Source organism: Lutjanus erythropterus, chromosome 8, assembly GCF_056507025.1.
Source record: "Lutjanus erythropterus isolate fLutEry1 chromosome 8, fLutEry1.hap2, whole genome shotgun sequence".
Lineage (NCBI taxonomy): Eukaryota > Metazoa > Chordata > Actinopteri > Lutjaniformes > Lutjanidae > Lutjanus > Lutjanus erythropterus.
In genome coordinates, this window is record NC_139324.1 from 23,912,419 (window position 1) to 23,932,943 (window position 20,525).

Consider the following 20,525-nt stretch of genomic DNA (forward strand, 5'->3'; position numbering starts at 1 on the left):
ATACACTTCTAAGTTTTGTAATAACACTTTGAGATTCAACAACTTGCAATGCAAGTAGCTATTGCAAAATAGTGCCTTTATATGCATAACAAGCCTTGGGCTGGCGGTGCAAACCTCTGTTTTCCATCCAAAGTCGCTCTGTCTTTCTTTTCCTTGACATGTCTAGATGACAGTCTTGTCTGATCATGAAAAAAACTGGGGCTGTTTCTTTCCTCTGAAAGTCACGGAAGTAAACGGGGACATTAATCAAAAGACTAATGGGAGGTTGAACCTATGGACTGAGTGACCCAGCTCATTGGCTGTTGTTTGTTGAAAGCGCTGCCCTTTCCTGCACATCTGCGTGAGAACAGAGATCTCTGTACAGGATCTACTGGAACTAAATGTTTTCAAATCAAGATAATATTCCCCTATGCATTGCTGGCATGCTTTATACTCTCTCTGAATCTGGCCGACTTCCAACCCGTGACTGCATTTCCTTTTTCTCTCTTTAGTTTCCGTGTGTCCTAACTCCGTACCACATAATACTGTAAAGTACATACTGTGTAGGTTATTTTAGTTCAACTTAAAGCAGGAGCAGCACTTCAAGTTACACTACTGCCACTACTTTATGTTTACTGTTGTTTTTTCTTTACTTTGATCTGTTTCCCTGAGTAGTCAGACTGGAACGCATGTAGAAAAATAGAAAAATGTCCGGACCCTGCTGCCCTTCATAGTTATGCGGATTTCACTAATTACCCCATGATGAAAAGATGTCAAATCCTTTAAATACTACCTCATTCCCTGAGTGACAGGGATCTTTGCCTGGAGTGAATCTTGCATCAAAAGCATGCTCTGCGTTTCACCAATCCTATAATGGCCTATTTTCTGAAACAGGAAGCTGCAGTTTTATGTTGAAAAGTGGCCTCTCTTGGTGTCGAATTACAACTTGGCCTGAAAAAGAGACTGAAGGTATTGGAAGAAGATTTAAGGGCAGCTGAAAAATGTTCTGTGTGAGACTGTCTTTATTGTTGATTATGCTATATGGGCTGTTTTAGCCAACAGTAAAGAGCCACAAAATTTAAATTAGCCAAAGTTACATTCCTAGATGCTTTGATTTATAGCAATCAGATGTCAAAGGCAAAACTTACTATTATCTAGAAGAGCTGCATTATTTAGTCCATTAATCAGTTAGTAGGTAGAAAGAAATATTCTTGCTAACTATTTTGGTAATCAATTAATCATTTGAGTCATTTTTCAAGCAAAAACGTCAAAAATTTACTGGTTATGGCTTCTTAAACGTAAGGATTTGTTGTTTTTCTTTGGCATTAATGATAGTGAGTGAAGTCTCTGCGAAACTGTGATGAGCATTTTTCTCATTGTTTTTTACATTTTATACACTAATTGACGACTCATGAAAATAATTGGCAGATGAATCCATAATCAAAATAATCATTAGTTGCAGTCCCACTAGAGCTGTGTTTTGGCACAAATCTGGTGATATAATTCAAAATTTTTGATATATTGCAAGACTATAAGCATGGTGATCTATTGCTGTTTTTTAAATCTAATTTTAGGAACAAAAATAAGTAAAAAAAAAAAACATTTTTATAAAATCAGAATGTGAAGATAGATAACTACACTGATATCTAATGGTCGGAGATTTAAATTTAACACAAATTGAATCACTGCCTCAAATCTTTGCATGTATCACAAAACGTCAATAGTGTTTTTGAGAATCGATGCAGTATCACAGAACATAACATTGCGATACTCAAGTGTACCGATATTCTCTTACACTCCTAAGTCCTGCTGTTGAGGGGTTCATGGGTGTCATGTGATTAAATCCCCATCAGCCACCACAGAGACCTTGGGTTTCAATTCTTGATGATATTACCTCTGACTTAGTCTGAATTCAAACAAACACAGTTGTCATGTTTGCATGCAAAGCTGTAGTAGTGACTCCCCCTGGTTTGGTGGGAGCAGCTGCAGTGGAACTGGTGTGAATGTAATCATTTGTGTTACATCAGAATGAAGTGACTGTACTGAATCACCATTGTTGCCACTGACTGAATTGGTAGCTTTTAGCAGTGGAGATCCCCTCACTGGTGACTGAGAACGTCATTATCAGCTCAGCTGTGATCCACAATCTGTTGCTTTCTCATTAAAAGCTTATTAAAAAGACCACAGAAGCCACATAAACAATTATAATATGATTACTGTCAGAAATAAGTGGTTTCCTAGCTATTAACCTCATAAAGCGTCATGTAATTGGTTAGATAATGCTTATTTGTGTTTTAATTTCTACTACAGGTTTCCAGAGTCAGTTGTTTGGTGACAACAACACTGAGTAGATGAGACGGAGTAGTGCTAGACAGATGTGAATTTTGTGTTTTAATTAAAAAAAAATTAAATTAAATTAAATTTTTTTTTTTTGTGTGTTTAATTAAGATTGTCAAAACTTTTCTATATCACATTTAAACGGACACAGTAATAACAACAAATATCTGAGCTCATTCAAGAGTTCAGTTCAGGCTTTGTTGTCCTGCCTGCCTTTTAGTAGTATTATATCAAAATTCTGGTATCGTCAAAACTTTTCTAGCAGATATTTTCCTGCTGGAAACCTTTTCTCACTCTCTCTATGACCGTTGCTCTCTATCAGAGGTGAATGAAGTAATGTTAACATACCAACTTCAGCTTTATAATTATTGTATCCATCTAGGGCTGCAACTAATGATTATTTTAAATATCAGTTTATCTGTTAATAATTTGTAATCATTTAGTTTATAAAATGTCAGTTTCCCAGAGCTATCTTTTGTTTTTTTTCCATGATTTTCTCAGGCAACAGTTCAAAACTTAAATTTATCCAGTAAAACTAATAATAACAGCAGAAGCTGTCTTCAGAGAATGTTTGGCATTCTTGTGCACTAAATGACAATTAATGGATCATCCGGATGTTAATTTTTTCTGTTGATGTGCTAAGTTTATTACAATACATCTAGTGTTGCAGTGGTGCTGGGAATATCCTACTCTGACATGTAAATCAATCCTTAACAGATACAATCAAATGTTATCAATCAAACAATATTGAAAAAATACTGTGCTGCAATATTTTGGTCACATGTAAAGTTGTGAACGCCCCTTTCTTGTTCCACTGAGGCGGTGTGCATGTTTGATGTTGGTGGGAATCTGTGTATTTCTTCCTTCACTGCCTCCCACAAACTTACAGGAATATCTTTCCAACCTCTGGTCAAGCTCCGGCCAAGTGTCATTTAACATGTTTCTCCTGCGGCCGCATTGACAACTGTAAGTGCACACAAACAACTCTGCAGTGGCAAAAAACTGTTGCCCTGTTAGCAGCGGAAAAAGATGGGGAGGGAGAACACGATGCGGAGTAGTATGAAAACAAACAGACAGCCACAAAGAGGTCCTATTACTCACGCAAACACTGAAGAGAGAGAAAAAAAATACAAGGGATCAGGGATGTGGTGGATTATCCAGATTTGGGCTTGAACTGACATGGTCTGTATTTGCTTGTGTATGTTTGGCTGAGGCAATAAGAATTAATTGCGTGTATGTGTGACTGTGTGCATATTTGTTTATGTCTAATGAATGATTTAAATTGTCATCTGTCTGATGGCTTGTTTTTGAGGCTTTTGATGCTACTGACTAATATCCTGTACTGACTACATATGTAACACATTTTATGGCTGCAGCCTTGTGCGGTGTAGAAGTGTGATTGTCAAGCTGTACAGGTCTGAGTGTTTGTGTAAACACTGTCTGACTTATAACAGAGGGGTGGGGAGTATCACTGTGTCTGGGTTTGAGGGGGGAGTGTGCAGGGGCCCCTTCCCTCCTTAAAGAAGTTGCGTGACAGCACTGGACGGACGGGTTGGAAGAGGCCATATCCTGGGATTTTCCTGTAGTGGCCGTCCAGATAAGGGAAGCGCTCTTGTTGGCTATTGCTTACAAAAATCCCCCAGGGGCAGATGCGAGAGGACGGAGTGTGTTTGTGTGTGCTGTGTGTGTGATATGCAGGCTGCCAGATCAGTTCTCCAGCAATGAGAAAACCTGTCTTCTGGCAAGGGACCAACAATTGAAGCTCGGCTCAAGTCAGACAGCTAGCCTTGCCTTTTTTTTTACTGCTGCACACTCATGATCTCACATTCACATTATTTATAGATGCATAACAGAGTATTGTCTTGTACAGCTCCAATTCCAGAAAAGCTGGGGCGTTTTATAAAACGTAAATAAAAATAAAATGATTTGCTGACTTGTATTCAATTAAATACAGTATAAAGACAAGATATTTAATGTTAAAACTGATAAACTCCATTGTTTTTTGTAAATATACACTAATTCTGAATTTGATGTCTTTAATATGTTTCACAAAAGTTGGGACAAGTGCAACAAAAGACTGGGAAAGTTGTTGAATGCTTGAAAAACTACTTTGGAACATTTCATAGATAAACAGGTTAATTGATAACAGGTAGCAGTGACATGATTGAGTATGAAAGGGGCATCCTTGAAAGGCTCAGTCTTTCACAAGCATGGATGGGGTGAGTGGGTAAATAGTACAGCAGTTTAAGAACAATGTTTCTCAACACAAAACTGCATGAAATTTAGGATTTCACCTTCTACAATTCATGATATCATCCAGAGAAATCTCTTCATGTACAGTAAGGGACAAGGCTGAAAACCAACATTGAATGCCTGTGACCTTTGACCCCTCCTGCAGCACTGCATCAAAAGCTGCATTAAAAACCCACTTAATTATATAAAGGATCCTATATGGGCTTAATTTCAAAGGAAGTTCACAAACATCTCTCTAAATGGACGCAGGATAAGTAAGGCAGCCGTGATGCGTCTCCGGCCTTAGTGGCCTTAAACTAAAGAAAATGTGATGTATCACAGTGGTAAATGTGCTCCTGTCCCAGACTTTTTGGAACATGTTGTAGGCATCAAATTCAGAGTGTATATGTACAAAATCAATAAAGTTAAGCAGATTGAACATTAAATATCTTGTCTTTGTACTGTATTGAAATGAATACAGGATGAAAAAAAACATCTTTGCATTCTGTTTTTATTGACATTTTACACTTTTTGTACACTGGTTTGTATGGTAACCAGTTGCTAGAATGTAACATGAACTCAAATGCTGCCACAGTGATACAAACGTGTTGTTTCTGGTTTGCAGTGCATTAGCCACATCTAACTTATACTATTATTTGCATGCTTCTGAATTGTGATCAGCCTTAACGCGTGCAGCATAAGCATGTTCAACCATAAACATACAAAATTATTGTCATGCTAGCATCTCTTAAAACAATAGCATTACTCTTTTGAATTTGAGAAGCAGTACAAACATGACATGATGTGGTGGTCTGCCCAGATAATAATGAACAGTGAGCCAGCTTTCAGCAGGGACTGGGTGTCTTCACTAGTGGAGTGTTTGATATACAGCACTGGCAGGAGATACCAAGGTAAAGACAAAACAAACAGCAGGACTGAACTGAAGTTTTGTTTTTTTCTAGATCTTTTACCTGCAAGTGGTTGTCTTAACAGCCTTTGTTCTCTCAGCAGTTCAAATGAATGCCTGTGGTGTCTTATTACTGCAGGTTCAAGTCAACAGATCTTTATAATGGTACAGATGACAGTGGTGACTCATGTGACAAGGTTGAATACACTTACATACATGATTGGTGGACAGGCCTCATAAGTGGCCATTCCAACATGGCCAAGTGCAACATTTCAGAAGCTACAATTTTTTGATGAAGGAAAAAGGTGAGAAAACAGCATTATAATAAAATACTGCAGCAGGGCTCAACAATAAGGATGGCCCACATGCCTGGGGAGAGTAAAAGCCATGTCGGCAAGTAAATCTGGCAACTCACTGGCCGACTATTTTGATAACTGAGTAATTGTAATTTTTCCAGCGAAATGGCAGAAAATGCTGTTTTCCACAAAAAGCACCTTACAATCAATTTGGTAATGACAATTTATTCTGCATTTCTATGTCACTCATTGTATATTGGAAATAAATATAAACTAGCTGTATCATTTGTCAGACATTTTAACAATAAAGTTGGACTTTCATTCATTTAAAACACTGCTAGGTGGGTAAATCTTGACTATGAACATCAGCCAAAACAATGAAAAGAACATGCATGAACATGTCATGAGTTCAACAGTAGTGGTTCTTGGTCTGTGCTGCACATGTTGCGCTTTACACACTTCACGAACATCTGGTGGCTGAAGGACCAGAATTGAAAATTTAAAAATTATTCCAACACCTACAAGGTGTCTGGTATCCCCTACCTGAGGTTTTCATCAGGTTGAATCCTGATCATATCTTCGCTGAGGGATACAATGTGTAACCTTGCTAAAGTGCTTAAAGCCTTAAAAGAATATAATATTACCTCTGCTGACCCCTCTTCTGTCTTGTCACCATCTGTGCAGCGACCATGAAGAACAGTAACAACAGTCTGATGTTTCCTGGAGTAAACGGGCAGAACGGGAACAACATGGACACCGCAGGCTTCTCTGAGGGGGACCTACTGCTCCAGGTATGAGACAGGATCTAATTAACCTCTTGGAGAAAACACCCATTCACACACTACCATGTCTGTAATAACTAACATTTGTCATATGTTATTCTTATTTATCTAAATGCCTTTGTACACTGTCATGCCATGCTTGGGACATGGCTTGGTTATTTTCACAGCAGTATAATTTTTGGATGTATATGAAAATGAGATAGTTAAACTAAATTTTGCTGACTCCTGTAGGCGCCTTGAATTTATTTCTAACTCTATCCAACAGCACCACAGCTGTCACAGATTTAGTGCTGTTTCCAGCTGTTTTGGTGTCAAAATCAAAGTCAGCCGAGTTCAAACTGACCACATTAATCGGTCACAGCATGCTTGGTGTTAGACCCTTACACCAACAATATTCAAGTACCAACCAATAGCAGTGCCTACAAAGTGCCAATGAGTGCAGCTATTCATGTGAAGCTACCTTTAATCCTTTCATGAAGAACTGTGTCATGACAAACATGACAGGTTGTTGTAAATGCATCTTTTCATTTAAGATTGTTACTCTTAATGATAGTCACTGTTCACAGAGACTGCAGTCTGAAACTTAACTTCCACACTTTCTACATACATTAAGATGGATGACATGCAGCTCCCCAAAGGTGAGGCTAAAACACCTCTATCGCCCCCTAGTGGCTAGAGATGGGCGGCTCCGTACTACAGGATCCATACTTAACTACTCAAAACTTACCCATTTGGTATCAGTTTCTTTAAAAAATAAAATTATGTACATGCTAAATGTGGGTGGCGGCATCACTTCCAAATGTTTTCAGTACTTTTGTATGATGATTCTACCAATAAACAGACATATTGAGGCTGTGGCAGAAAAGAAGGTGGCGTGTTCAAAATAATTATTCATCAGTCAATAAGAAAGTGATCAAACACATTTTTAAAAGCCCTCTTATAAGTAAGGCCTCTTAGCATGATGCTGTATTCATTCTATATATTTATTCTATACATAATAATTCAAAATTCTTTTGGGTGGACCATTTTTTAAGTGGCTAAAATATGTTTTCCTGTCCACAATAATACCTTTGTTAGCTTCCATGCTGGTACTCCTCTCTGCTTCTCTCTATAGTACTGCACAGGTTTTCTCTCAGCTCTCGTGTTACTGTTTGTGTTAAATGGGAGAATTATATTTCCTTATATTGATCGCTGCAGTTTCAGTTTCAGTTAGATTAGTTTTTTAGTTAGTTTGTCTCCCTAAAAGAAACCTATTCTTCAAAGCTAAGCAGTGTCTGACCTTGCTTAAACTGTTGTCAGGAGGAGCAGTGTCAGATGACGTTCATTTAGCCCGCTCACATAGGCCTCCAACACAGAATAAAGCTGTGTGAGTCAGAAAGCAGTACTGGACAGCTCACACAAAAAGATCACAACAAGCAAAGAGCACAATGTCACACACATAGCAGAAAAAATATGAGTAATAGATTAAAGCCAGGCACTCAAAAAATAGTGTAAATACATTTGTAGTGAATGTTAGTATTGTACAATGAAGAAAAAATCCCACGGCCTGACTGATAGCTGAACAGCCTGAGGCTAGCAGGTGCACTGTCAGACTGTTTATTTGTGCGCTGGTCGTGTTGTGTAGAGCTAATCCGGGTCTATCCATTGAGGAGGAAGTTACGACAGGTGAGGCTGCCTGTCACGGTCCCTCTTGCCAACGTTCAGCCACGCTTTGTGGCACTTAACAAAACCCGTGCTTGTCAAATGCCCGACACTTTGTTTATTGACACTCACCTGTCAGGTACATTTTCACACGTTGTTCTGCATAATGGTCACAACTGGCAGTGATTATGTAACACAAAGGCCCTTTGAGAAGCAGCTGTTGATGTTATTTTGGATTAAAAACAGGCTGCAAGATTTACAACTCAGTGCTCTCAGCAAAGCAGTGCTGAAACTGAAAAATGGATAGTAGTTCATAACATTATATAGTGATTTAAAGGTAAAGCATTTTTAATTGTGACAGAACGGGATTTAATCTGGACTTACTTTGACTGTAAAATGCTACTTTAAGTGAAACTTATAATTTTTTTTCCTGTGGAGACTTGCAGTCAGTGGAAAATATTCTGAGCTGTCTTTTTCACCATAAATGAAATATATGGGTAATTATACACATGTCATAATACACATGCTGTGTAGCATTATACCAAGAGGAAAACATAAAATATTGATGGATGATGGATGGAATGGATGACTGCACAGAAATTTAGTGTGAATAGATGCTGGGATAATTGTACATGGAAATATATATGAAATACATTATTGCACGGGATTTACTGTATGTGTGTGTGTGAAATATATAAGATTATATATAACCTCTGCTAATTTCCCTCTGTTAGAAGAGTGAAGATCTCTGCCAAGGTCAATAGTCCAGTCCATGATATGAAAATCTGCAAGTGTAACCATTATAAGAATTATGTTAAAATATGGTTGTAGCTAACTGAAGCGGCATCATTTCAGCTGATTTATTTCACAATAAGAAATGCACAATTGACAGAAGTTTTTTTCTGTAATCCTGCTGACAAACACACAAACAAACCAAACCTCTGTGGCAGAGTTAATAAATTGCAAATGGAAATCTCATACCACTGACTGACAAGATGCTAGCACCTTCATAGACTGCTGATACAATGAAAAATCCCATGAATATAAACAACATACAATAACAACATTTTAATCACTGTGGCCTTTTTCAGAAAGAATGACCTGTGGCAACCAATTATTTCTTTAAAAATGTCATTTTAATTAAAAAAAAAAAATAAACAGCAAGAATGAGAAGCTTCTTGTTACATAATTGAATATTTTACAATCTGTTTGCAGCCCTTATCCTGTGTATCTGTTTGTTACATGTGATTCTGTGTCCATTACATTCAGTATATGCATGTCTCTTCTGTTTATGTGTGTCAGTAACATACTTGACATATATGACTGTACTTTACAGGTCCTTTAAGAAACCTGTTTAAGGGCTAACAGACTGTTTCTTGTGCAGGCATTGAACGGGTTTGTGATTGTGGTCACGTCAGAGGGATCGGTGTTTTATGTTTCTCCCACAATCAAGGACTACCTGGGCTTTCATCAGGTGAGATGCTGGCCTTAAAGACCGTCCTACAATTCAGTATTCTTTATGTGTTAAACACTCACTCTTTGACCGCATGAAAGGTTTCAGATGAATTTTGGTATTTTCCTAGGAAATAAACCACTCTTGAGCTGTAATTTCATCTGGTCTGTATGTTCTAAACAGTCATGCTTTAGCCAGATAATAGTCTGAATCTGCACGCTGCTCATCTCTTAATGACTTAAATTGTTGTTGAAGTGTTGTCTTGTTTTCTCTGCCGACAGTCGGACGTGGTTCATCAGAGTGTGTTTGAGCTCATCCATACTGATGACAGGGCCATGTTCAGACAGCAGCTTCACTTTGCGTTAAATCCCCCAGCTGCTGGTTCCAATGGAGAGGGTAAGAACTGTGTATAAAAAACAAGGCATTTGAGGACAGTCCCCACACGTCTGTGACACGAGTTTGGCATAAATCACTGGTTCAGGATTAAGTGAAATGTTTCTTATATGTGATGTCCCAGGCCTGCAGAACTGTGGTAATGCAGTGGTGTATAGTCCTGAGCAGCTTCCCCCAGAGAACTCTTCCTTCCTGGAGAGGAACTTTGTTTGTCGCTTCCGCTGCCTCCTGGACAACTCCTCCGGCTTTCTGGTTAGTATAATATTTTAAGTTTTATCATCCAAAAAAAAAAAAAGAAAAAAATGGCTCAACTACCTTTGCTTGAATTGAAAATCTTATCTCAGAAACAACAAAATTTGTATTTCAAAAATAGTTCACAGTGAACTGTGAACCTGATTTGTCATCATTTGGGTGCTTGAAAATTAAATGGTTGCAATTAAAAAATATTAAATTATTAACCATCATTCACTTTCACCTCAGTGAGTTAACTCAGCAATTTTTGAAATACCACTTTTGGGGGTTTCTAAGACTCAAAGATTGAAGTTTAAGTGAAGAAGAAAAGTAAATTATCCCACAAAACATTATTAGTTTTAAGATTTTCAGAGTTCTTAACACAAAAATTTATTGAAATAAGATGCCTTGAAATTTTGAGGTAAAATTAAATTAAAAGTAAAAAATCAGCATATCTGAAAAAAACAAATAAATTATGGAGTGTTAAGAAGTATTTTGTGATGTTACTGCATTAAGAAATCGTTTGGATCAATATGTTTTGTGTGTTTATTTAGTAAAATTTGATTTAAAAAAAGATTTTTCACTTTTTTAAAATTTATTACACAATTTTTATACTTTCATCAATTATAATGGTTTGTTGACTTTACATAACCTTTCAACTTAGGTTGTACAGATTTTAGGCATATGAGGAGCAGTGTCATAGCCATTTGAGGAAACTCTATGAAATGACATCACAAAAAAACAAAAATAGCAATGTTAGCACTGGTGGACCATTTCTATTGCATTCAAATGGTTAGAATCTCCCCTGAGGTATTCATATGTTTTTTGTTGTTGTTGTTGTTGTTTTTTTAATCCAAACCAGGCTCTGAAGTTCCAGGGGCGACTGAAGTATCTCCACGGCCAGAGGATTCTGAGGGACAACGGGACCTGTAACAAAAATCAGCTGGCACTGTTCTCCATCGCTATGCCCGTCCAGGCTCCATCCATTGTGGAGATCAGAGCAAAAATGCTCCTCTTTCAAAGCAAGCACAAGTTGGACTTCACACCCTTGGGCATTGATAGCAGGTGCTACATATTCTTCAGTTCCTTTTGTTTTATTTAATATGTTGGCTAGTGGATTTTTAAAACAGGTGTTTTAAATAAACTGTGCAACAGCAAATTCCAGATGCTGCATCTCACAACAACATCTTCCAGTAGTCCCAGGCCTTACTACAAAACATTTAACTATGACTGATTTCTTTAACTGTTTCTGATTAACTGAAGTTTATTGAATGCATACAATTGAATACAATTGAATGCTTTTTTCTTTTGTCTCTCTGCAGGGGGAAGGTTATTCTGGGCTATTCAGAGACTGAGCTGTGTATGAAAGGCTCCGGCTACCAATTCATCCATGCAGCTGATATGATGTACTGCGCTGACAACCACATCCGCAGTATGTTGACTTTTACATGAAATATTAATATTGTTTAGTATTTGATGGAGATCCAACACCACATTCATATTACTTGTTGCATCCAAGGATGTTTCTCACCAGAAAGGTAGACCAAATTAAGTTTTTAATAAAAATCATATCTACTTATAGCAATAGTAGTGAAGTAATGTAATGAACCAGTTTCATTTGATGAGTCAGCCAGTGGCCTTTTTTTCTGACGTTATAGTGCTACAGTACATCATATTATACAGTGAATAAGCCATAACTGGCAAAAAAACAACGTGTAAAGGTTACCTTTATGAATAGTAATGCCATTATACTGATTACCTCTCATTGTTGTGTTGTTTCTGTCTTTCTGCCACAGTGATAAAAACAGGAGAGAGCGGTCTGACTGTTTTCAGGCTCCTGAGTAAGTCGGGTAGCTGGGTGTGGGTGAAGGCTAACGCCAAGTTGATCTACAAAGGAGGAAGACCTGAGTTCATCATCGCATATCAGAGAGCTTTAGTGTGAGTGTTTGAGCCTGTAATAACTTCACTGTCCATGACTGTGTTGCTTCCAGAAATGATGAAAATAGCAAGCAGCTGTCAACCAGGACAGGAAATGCATGAAAAATAGGACCCTTATCTTGGTGGCAGTAATGTAACATGCTTTTTGGTCCATTTCAGCAATGCTGAGGGTGAGGAATATCTGCGTCAAAGGAGGCTGCAGCTTCCCTTCAGCGTCACCACAGGAGAGGGCATCCTGTACGATACCGGCCCCACAGTGGACATCACACAGTTTCAGTTCAACAAGATATTTAGTAGCAATGACACATCCAAGGATGTGAACCCCAGCAATTTGCTGGATTGCTTCCTGAGACAGGATGAATCAGCCTACACCCAGACGGTGGACCGCCCCTTACCTGTGGATCAGATGTTCATGGACAGCCGGGCCCTGCTCAGCATTCCCAGTAACGCATGGCAGGAAGGAGCGCCTGCAGCCACCACAGGTGAGCCTGTTGTGGTGAAAGCAGAGGCCAAACAGTCGGTGATGGCTGTGATTGACAACCTGGAAAAAATGTCTCAGAATGGAGAGCTCTGCACCGTGTTGGAGAATCTGGACGTCGATGAGGCGGAGCTGATGGAGTGGGAAAATGCCCTCAAGAGATTAAATCAGGATGAGAATCAGCAGAATAACGTCGGCTCTGACCTGGACAGCATCCTCACTAATGACATATTTGACTACATTGACTCTGTTTTGTTCAAGGAGAAGGGAGACGATAGCCGTCCCAGCTGTTTAACTGCAGCCAACAACCACCAGAAGGATGCGTTCGCCCAAGCCGCCCAGCTCTCAGCCACTGGACTCTGTGAGCCACAGTTGTTTCCGACACCGAGCCCTGACCCTGCATACTCTCCACTGAATGGTATCTATGCTCAACAACAGGATACAGTGAATGGTTCTGCTCAGATATTCAGCAGCACCCAGAAACTCTCCCACCACCCTCCCCTGATTCCTCAGGCTGACAACAACCTGCCCCATCTTCAACATTTACAGCTCCAGGACATTTTCAGCCCATGTATAGAGCTCCCAGAGCTCACTGTCCCTAATGCCTCAGCTGAAAACACCTCAGTCTCTTTTCAGTCCTGTGGGCAGGCACCTGTCAGTCACATGAGCTGTCCTCAGGGGATTTCTGGACAGACACAGTCCAGTCAATTTCTCTCGTGTCCTCAAAACAATTTGCAAGCTCCTTCAATGGCTGCAAATGGTCAGTTGCTGCAGGGTGCTGTTAAACAACCAAACCATGTAGCACCCAGTGTAATGGACGTCTTGCCAGCCCTGATCCCTTGTAATGACTTCAGTTCCACTAGCACACCTAATATTTCTGTCCTCTTTCCCACAGCGTGTTTGCAAGGAAGCAACCAGCAGGTTCAACAGTGGCCGCAGAGCCAGCAGCAGAAGCTGCCTCACTCTGGCATCATGCAGAACGGACATGAGCTGATGCCAGTGTGTCATAACCAAACTTCAGACAGCCAAACATTCCCACGCACTGGCCTCTGGCCGGGGAGTGTCACCGGACTAAACCACACTCAGCAGGGAGGGCTGGCGTGTGGTCAGGCAGCTAAACAGAGCAGCTGCATGTTCGACCAGCACTTTAATCCCAGTCCAGCAGGAGGCGACGTCGTGGCTATCTCAGGGTCTTCGGGCCTGAGGGGGGCTGACACGTCTCTGGATCAGAGTCCTCCTCAAGGCTCCTGCTATTTCCAGTGGAGCCACAGCGAGCCTGTGGTGGGAACGTCAGCCATCATCCAGGAGAACGCCAACATCAGTCCTCTGACTGCCCCGCCTGGCATGTCCTCCACAGAGCACACATTCAACATGCAGCACTACCTGGAGTGCCACAGACAGACACAAGCAAACATGTCCCACTGTGGGCTGGAGAACTTCACCCAACAATAGAGAAATTAAAAAGTTACAGAGGAAAATGAGTGTGAAATGTATTATCAGTTCCCAAAGTGACATCGCAATCGCTTGTTTTGTCAGACACTTCAAAACCCAAAGATACTATTTACTGTGATATAAAACAAAGAAAAGAGGCACATTCTCCACATTTAGAAAGTTTTACTTATCGTCAAACTAGTTTTCTGTCATTGGTTACTTGACTATTTGCAGCACTTAAATTAAAATGTATTATAGAAAATAAATTGAAAAGAAAACAGAAATTTGAAAAGACGATCGAAAGTGGAATTGAAAACCAGACATATCAATATAAATGTCTTTTATCAATTTGCATTTTCTTGTCTAGCATTTAACTTTATGGCTTAATTATCACTATCTATAAACAATTACTTTTATTTTTTTAATATTTGGATTTACTGTGTTGCTTTTCTTCTTGTGTTTGTTTGCCAAAAACAAACAAAAAGACTCAGTATCATTGTATCTTCTCTGATCTGTTCAGCTGAACACAGTGGAATATTTGCCATGAACCTGTCAGAGTAGAGCCAAGCCATGTCGTTATTTCTTTTGCAACAGATCCAGGAGGAGGGCAAAACACAGTACACTTTGCCTGTATCAGTGCTTATGCAGAATCTTATTGTCATATTTTTATATCACTCTGTATCATATGTACTTTGTCCAGTCTGTAATGTTTAAGAGCTGTAGCTTGTCAGTGAAGATACACTATAATAATAATAATGAAGTATAAAGCCACAGGTGCATTTACCGGGATGGAGCTTGAGCCAACTAAGAGGATTGGTCAAGTTAATCCAAATAGCCAAAGAAATATATTTGTGTAAGGGAAACTAGACTGCGTCACTTGCTTGTTTTCAGCCAGGGACATTCATTTATTTCCCAAATATAATTAAAGAACAACTGAACAGGGTGTTTTTATAACTTAAATGCTGACAAAGTGGAGACTTTTTCTACAAGAAATTGTGTAAAGGGTCACTGAAAGTGATGGCTACCTAAAGACACAGCTGTACATTCATATTAATATTATTACATATAAAATAACCTGTATAATTTAAATGAAATCCTTACATGTTGTTGATGTTTGTACTCACTGTGCTTGTGTTATTTGTAGCATCTGCTTTGGCTCACTAAAATCTGTACAGAATGCAGCAGCATGTGATACATATATTTGTCTGTGTGCAGTATAAATGTGCTTTAATGGAGACTGAGATATCTCAAATCCCAAACTTTGAGGCTGACAGTGAACACGTCAGAGGTAAGCAGAGAAAATCACAGTCAGAAACATTTGCATTGAAATTTTCAATTAATGAAGCAACATGGCCAAATAGGAAAATACGATCAGAAAACAGACAACAGCATACTTTGTACTGAGGAAAAAAGGAGACAGCCTGGCTGACTGTTTTCAACTGCTGTGAAAGAAACGAGACAAATCAAAACTGTTGTGGGTCGAGTTTCTCTTAAGGGAACTTGATTATTTTGGTTTGGTTCAACGTAATTTAAGAATTTATCCCTGTTGGTGCAACCCAGCCTAAGTGATGTTATACATACACAACATATGATGGACAACTGGTCAACAATGCAGCAGGCTGAACTGTAACTTGCAGCGGAGTTTCCACTTATTTACTTGCTGCAGTGGCTGTGATGTATTTTCTAATCACTTGAGAGCACCAACTGGCTTAACAAGTTATTGAAGATAGCCAGAATCCACTATTTAAAAAATGATGGATGGACTTATTAAAGCCTTTAAAATGTGTCTGCCCTGTCAGACTGCCTGTTGTACTGTTCTTATGCACAGGTGCAGTTCCTAAATTTGGAAACAGCCTCCATATCTTTTTATTACACCTGCCCTCAGTTACAGACGCAGGCCAATCACCCAAAATACTGTCTCCCATATTTTGTGATCCTACATAAAAACATCCTAAACTATGTATTGCCTTAACTGGACGTAAATTTATATGATATAGCCACGCTGAGCTCCATAAAGCATGATCATATACATTTTCTTGTGCCTTTTTGCTGCATAGCCAGCTCAAAAGTATCTCCATATAAATATATTTGTGCCGTCCTGTGTAAAGCATCTGAGAATAATATTTTCCTACATTTTCTAAGGCAATCCTTTAGAGCTGCACTACTTTAAGGGAAGCCGTGTTGGCAGGTGATATAGTATCCATAATGTAAATTAAGGTTTTATCCTGAAGTGCATTTCAAGGCTGAGAGGAAGCTCTTTACGTCTATTTTCCTTTACACAAACATCCTTAACAATGGAAACAAGGGAATACACTTAACTTCAGCTGTGACCTATCTCTAAAGAGACAGTAAGGTTTCCATCATTGACGAACAGAATGAAAATGTACTATGCAAGAAGATTTACCACTGAGACAGCAGAGATTTGAACTGGTGTAACGATGCATTCAGATCACATTTACTTTGCAGTGCCTGTGTCATGTTTTCAATCTATTTTTGTTCCTTTTTTTTAAAAAAATCTGATGATGTAATATCCACACTACACAATAACCGCATTAATGGTTTTGGATTAACGGGAGCAAGCACAGCATTAACATGGCAGCTTAACCGTATTCCTGCTGCACTGTGGGAAATCATGCAGTATTTTACCTTTCCTTAAGAATTTTATTGTATGTTTTTGGAAATACCTTTCAGTACAAAAATGGAAAAATCACAATTGTAAGTGAAACTATAAAGGAAACAGATTAAAGCACGGGGCACAGATTAATAAGGCCCGGGTTGCTAATTGTTCTTTGTTGTATGGAAAGCCTCACTCTTCCTCCTGCCGAGGATCTCAGTGTCGAGCAGACTGCGGAGGCCGAGGACAGCCTATAAATCGCCTCAGATGTTTTTGTCTTTGATACAGACATGACTGTAGCCACAATGAAAAAAAACCTGGAGCCAAATGTTTTTATTCACAGCTGTGTTGATGTTTTTAAAGCTCACATGTGCCTTGACAATTGCCATATTTCTGTTGTTTCTTAAAGAAAAAGAAAAAAAAAATCACAGCTGTTCAGTTTAATGCAGTCCACTTAAATGTCTCCAAGTAATTATATCTATATCAACCTATATGTTAAACAAATAACCACCCTTTGTCTACTGTTTAATGCTTTTTCATAAATACATGTGTGCAATGACTAAAATTGTGTTTGTATCTTTTCTTTGTCAAATCAGTGAAACTTATTGGACCACGGGGAGATGTTTAGTGACTGCTTCAGCAAAACTAATATTTGCTCCAAGCCAGTGGTGGAATGTAACTACATTTTCTCAGACATTGTACTGAAATTGGCCGTGTTATGCTAACCAGGGTTGTCCCTTCCTTCAGTGTGTTATATTGGTTTTCTGCGCACGTAACAGATCTGCAAAGTCATAAAGACCAAAGCTCAAGTCAAAAGGGAGTTACTCGCTCCTGCAGAAAACACTTCTCCTGAACTGCCTCGTTTGTAATCCAGCCTTTGTTCCATTACTTACATACGCGGTATTTGTACTGTTACTTAAAGGGATAGTTCAACCCTAATCAAAAAATAGATATTTTCTACTGGCCCATAATGCTATTTATGAATATAATGGGATAAATGGCACTTTGTGGTTTCCAAAAAATCAAGTCCTGATTACTCAAGATTACTCCTTTCTACTCTTGATTACTACTTTCTAGGAGAAATAAAGTGGTTCCAGTAGATTCTTCTGCAGAGTGAAAATAGTTCCTACGTGAAACTGCTTACAACAATGTCTGTGGATTATCTTGAGTAACCGGGTCATAATTTTTATTTTTTATTTTTTGACTCTTTGAGTACCACAAGCCGATTTCTATTTAGTACCATTACATTGGAGCAGAAATCACTATGAGCGATAAACACTGTGCAACTCAACAAAGAATCTAAATGGATGAATAGCTCTACATGCCAGGGGAAAAATATGTATTTTTAATTTTGGGGTGAACTGTCCCTTTAAGTAAACAATCTGAATCCGTCTTCCTCCACTGCTCTCAGCAGTAAAGGTTTGGGACAGCATACTTTTACTCAGTGTCTGGATTAGGTTACTTACACTTAGTTGAAACACAGTCAGTGACAGAATACAGTCACAAATCTATGATTTCATGAAGAGATTTCCAGCCTTCCTGTCACACATGAAACATCATCTTTAGGCTGCTGGAAACGGCATCCTGTTCGTTTCTTCTCCTCTGTTACTCCCACCTGTGTATTGTTAGGTGTCCATTGTAGATGATGTGGTCTGATTACAATCACAAAAGTGAAACAGTGTTAAAATGCTATGGATGTAAGCAAGAGATCCAAATGAGAGAGGTGAGGAGGCACATTAGCTAAATGGAAAGCCCTGAGATATGTAGGAAGTGAAAAGGAGGAGTCAGAGAAGGGACAAAGGTGGAGGTGTAGAGGGGAAACGCAGCACAGTGTTGATCGTGTGCTGGAGAAGGGAGGAAAGATTCTGAGCTGGATTTCTGTAGACAGATGTGATGGTTTGTCCAGTAGAGGGCACGTTCTCCACGTACTCACCCTCCAGTGTCTCAATACAGTTGGTGTTAGGAGGGTTGCTTTTGTTACAGACTAGTAACTAGTTACCCTGTTAACAATGTAATGAATAATCAAACTATTTTAATTACTTAATTAATGTAACTTATAACATTTGATTATACTTTGCTAACTTTTCCAACAAATATTTAAAATTGTGAAATAAAGCTGAACCAGGCAATATAAAGCTGAACTCTAAAATCAAAAGTATAAATTTTCCTCTGGCCTGTAGTGCTGTTTATCTGTCTATGCTGTTTTGGTTCAGGCTGCCTAGTTTGCAAGATATCGGCTGTAGAGATGTCTGCCTTTCTCCAGTATAATGGGACTCAATGACATAAGTCCTGTTTTGCTCCAAGCATAAAAAAAACACACACATTTGAAAAATTCGAAACCAGTGTCTCTTTCCACAAATTATGACCTCATTGCTCAAAATAATCTCAAAAACCTTGTTGTGAGCAGTTTCATAGGAACTATTTTTTACCTGCAATAGAATCTACCTTTTCTTTTTTCTAATAGAAAGAAAGTACTTTCTAATTTTAAAAAAAAATGTAATAATTGCAAGTAGTTCCTACATGCATTATCTTGAGTAACCAGGTCACGCTGTAGTGTGGAAGCCTGCATTGGCCAGAAACTCCAGCTCTTAGGAGACCAGTTTCACCGGGAACATCTGCAACTGTATCATCGAAATCAAAGGAACCAGGAGCCGCTGCGTTGGTTTAACACCGGTATTGCTTTTAAATGATAACATTAATAATTTAATTACGATGTCAACACTGCTGTCTTGTTTTCACAACACAAACAACACATTGATGTTTTAGGCTACCAGTAACTTCCTGGAGTAAGTGACAGCAAGGCAAGACGTTTCCTGGTATATAACTCCCCTAAAACCACAGCTTAGCCTTTTTACACTTTGGTTTTACAACATTAAACAAGCATATATATGTTAACTAGTGAGCTTCAGATTATTTCTGGCTTTTGGATGGTATTCCTGTGAAGAAGACATGGTGATTTTTGTTAGCTCAACAAATGTCACAGTAATTCAGACTGTGAATACAAATTAATGTTTCCAGACACAAAAACTCGGGAGGATTGACACTGTCAAAGTGGTGACCACAAGAGTTATTCTAATCCTCATCCTCTTCTTCACCAACAGCACTTGGTAACTCATCTAGAAAAGAAGAGAAATAGATCAGCATTTCTACTATAAATCCATTAAAATGTAGCTTTATAATTGAACAAATGCAGGTTCTCACCTGCATTATTATCAGAGTTTTTAACCCCCTGGTTAAAGTCTGTAGTTTGATGGGAAGAATATAAAATGAATACTGAAAGTTGACATCTTACATCTACATTTAGACACTGGGGGATAAAAAAAAAAAAACTCTCTACCTGAAACTGAGATGTTGATGGTGTGACTGATCTGCTCTGACTGTTTGTCATTCAGTATTATTTCTACGTTCTCTGTTTCTTTAATCTGTTTGTCTGTGTTGAGCAGTTTACACCAGGCGACACTCGGTGATTCTCCACAGTGTTTGACAGGACACTTGACTGTCACACGTTGTTGCGGGACTGCTTTCTGTGTCTCGCCTCTCCGGACCATCAGCCCAACTTCACATGAAGGAAGCAAACCTAAAACTAAAAAAGAAAATCACTCAGATCCCATCTTTAATCTTGTCTTCAATGAGTCACATTAGTTCAAACATCTTTATTGTGTAAACTTTTTACTTTCCTCCCCTCTGAAACACAATGTTGTTACCCTGCTATTCCCACATCTGTTGTTTTCTTCCCTTGTACTTACATATACTGTGGATACCCAATACTTATTGTATTTATGTGTCATGTATCCTAAATAATTACACTGTAAT

General features: G+C 38.8%; 1 protein-coding gene across 1 annotated transcript in view; it reads left to right on the forward strand.

The window, feature by feature from the left end:
* Positions 1-15,279, forward strand: part of LOC146322852 (aryl hydrocarbon receptor-like) — a 36,870-nt gene extending 21,591 nt beyond the window's left edge. The window contains exons 3-10 of the mRNA XM_084724961.1: positions 6,436-6,542; positions 9,559-9,648; positions 9,909-10,023; positions 10,145-10,272; positions 11,114-11,316; positions 11,574-11,683; positions 12,048-12,189; positions 12,349-15,279. Of these exons, the coding sequence (XP_084581087.1) occupies positions 6,436-6,542; positions 9,559-9,648; positions 9,909-10,023; positions 10,145-10,272; positions 11,114-11,316; positions 11,574-11,683; positions 12,048-12,189; positions 12,349-14,119 (2,666 nt within the window). The 3' untranslated portion in view covers positions 14,120-15,279. The remainder of the gene's footprint in view (positions 1-6,435; positions 6,543-9,558; positions 9,649-9,908; positions 10,024-10,144; positions 10,273-11,113; positions 11,317-11,573; positions 11,684-12,047; positions 12,190-12,348) is intronic.
* The last annotated feature ends 5,246 nt before the right edge of the window (positions 15,280-20,525 follow it).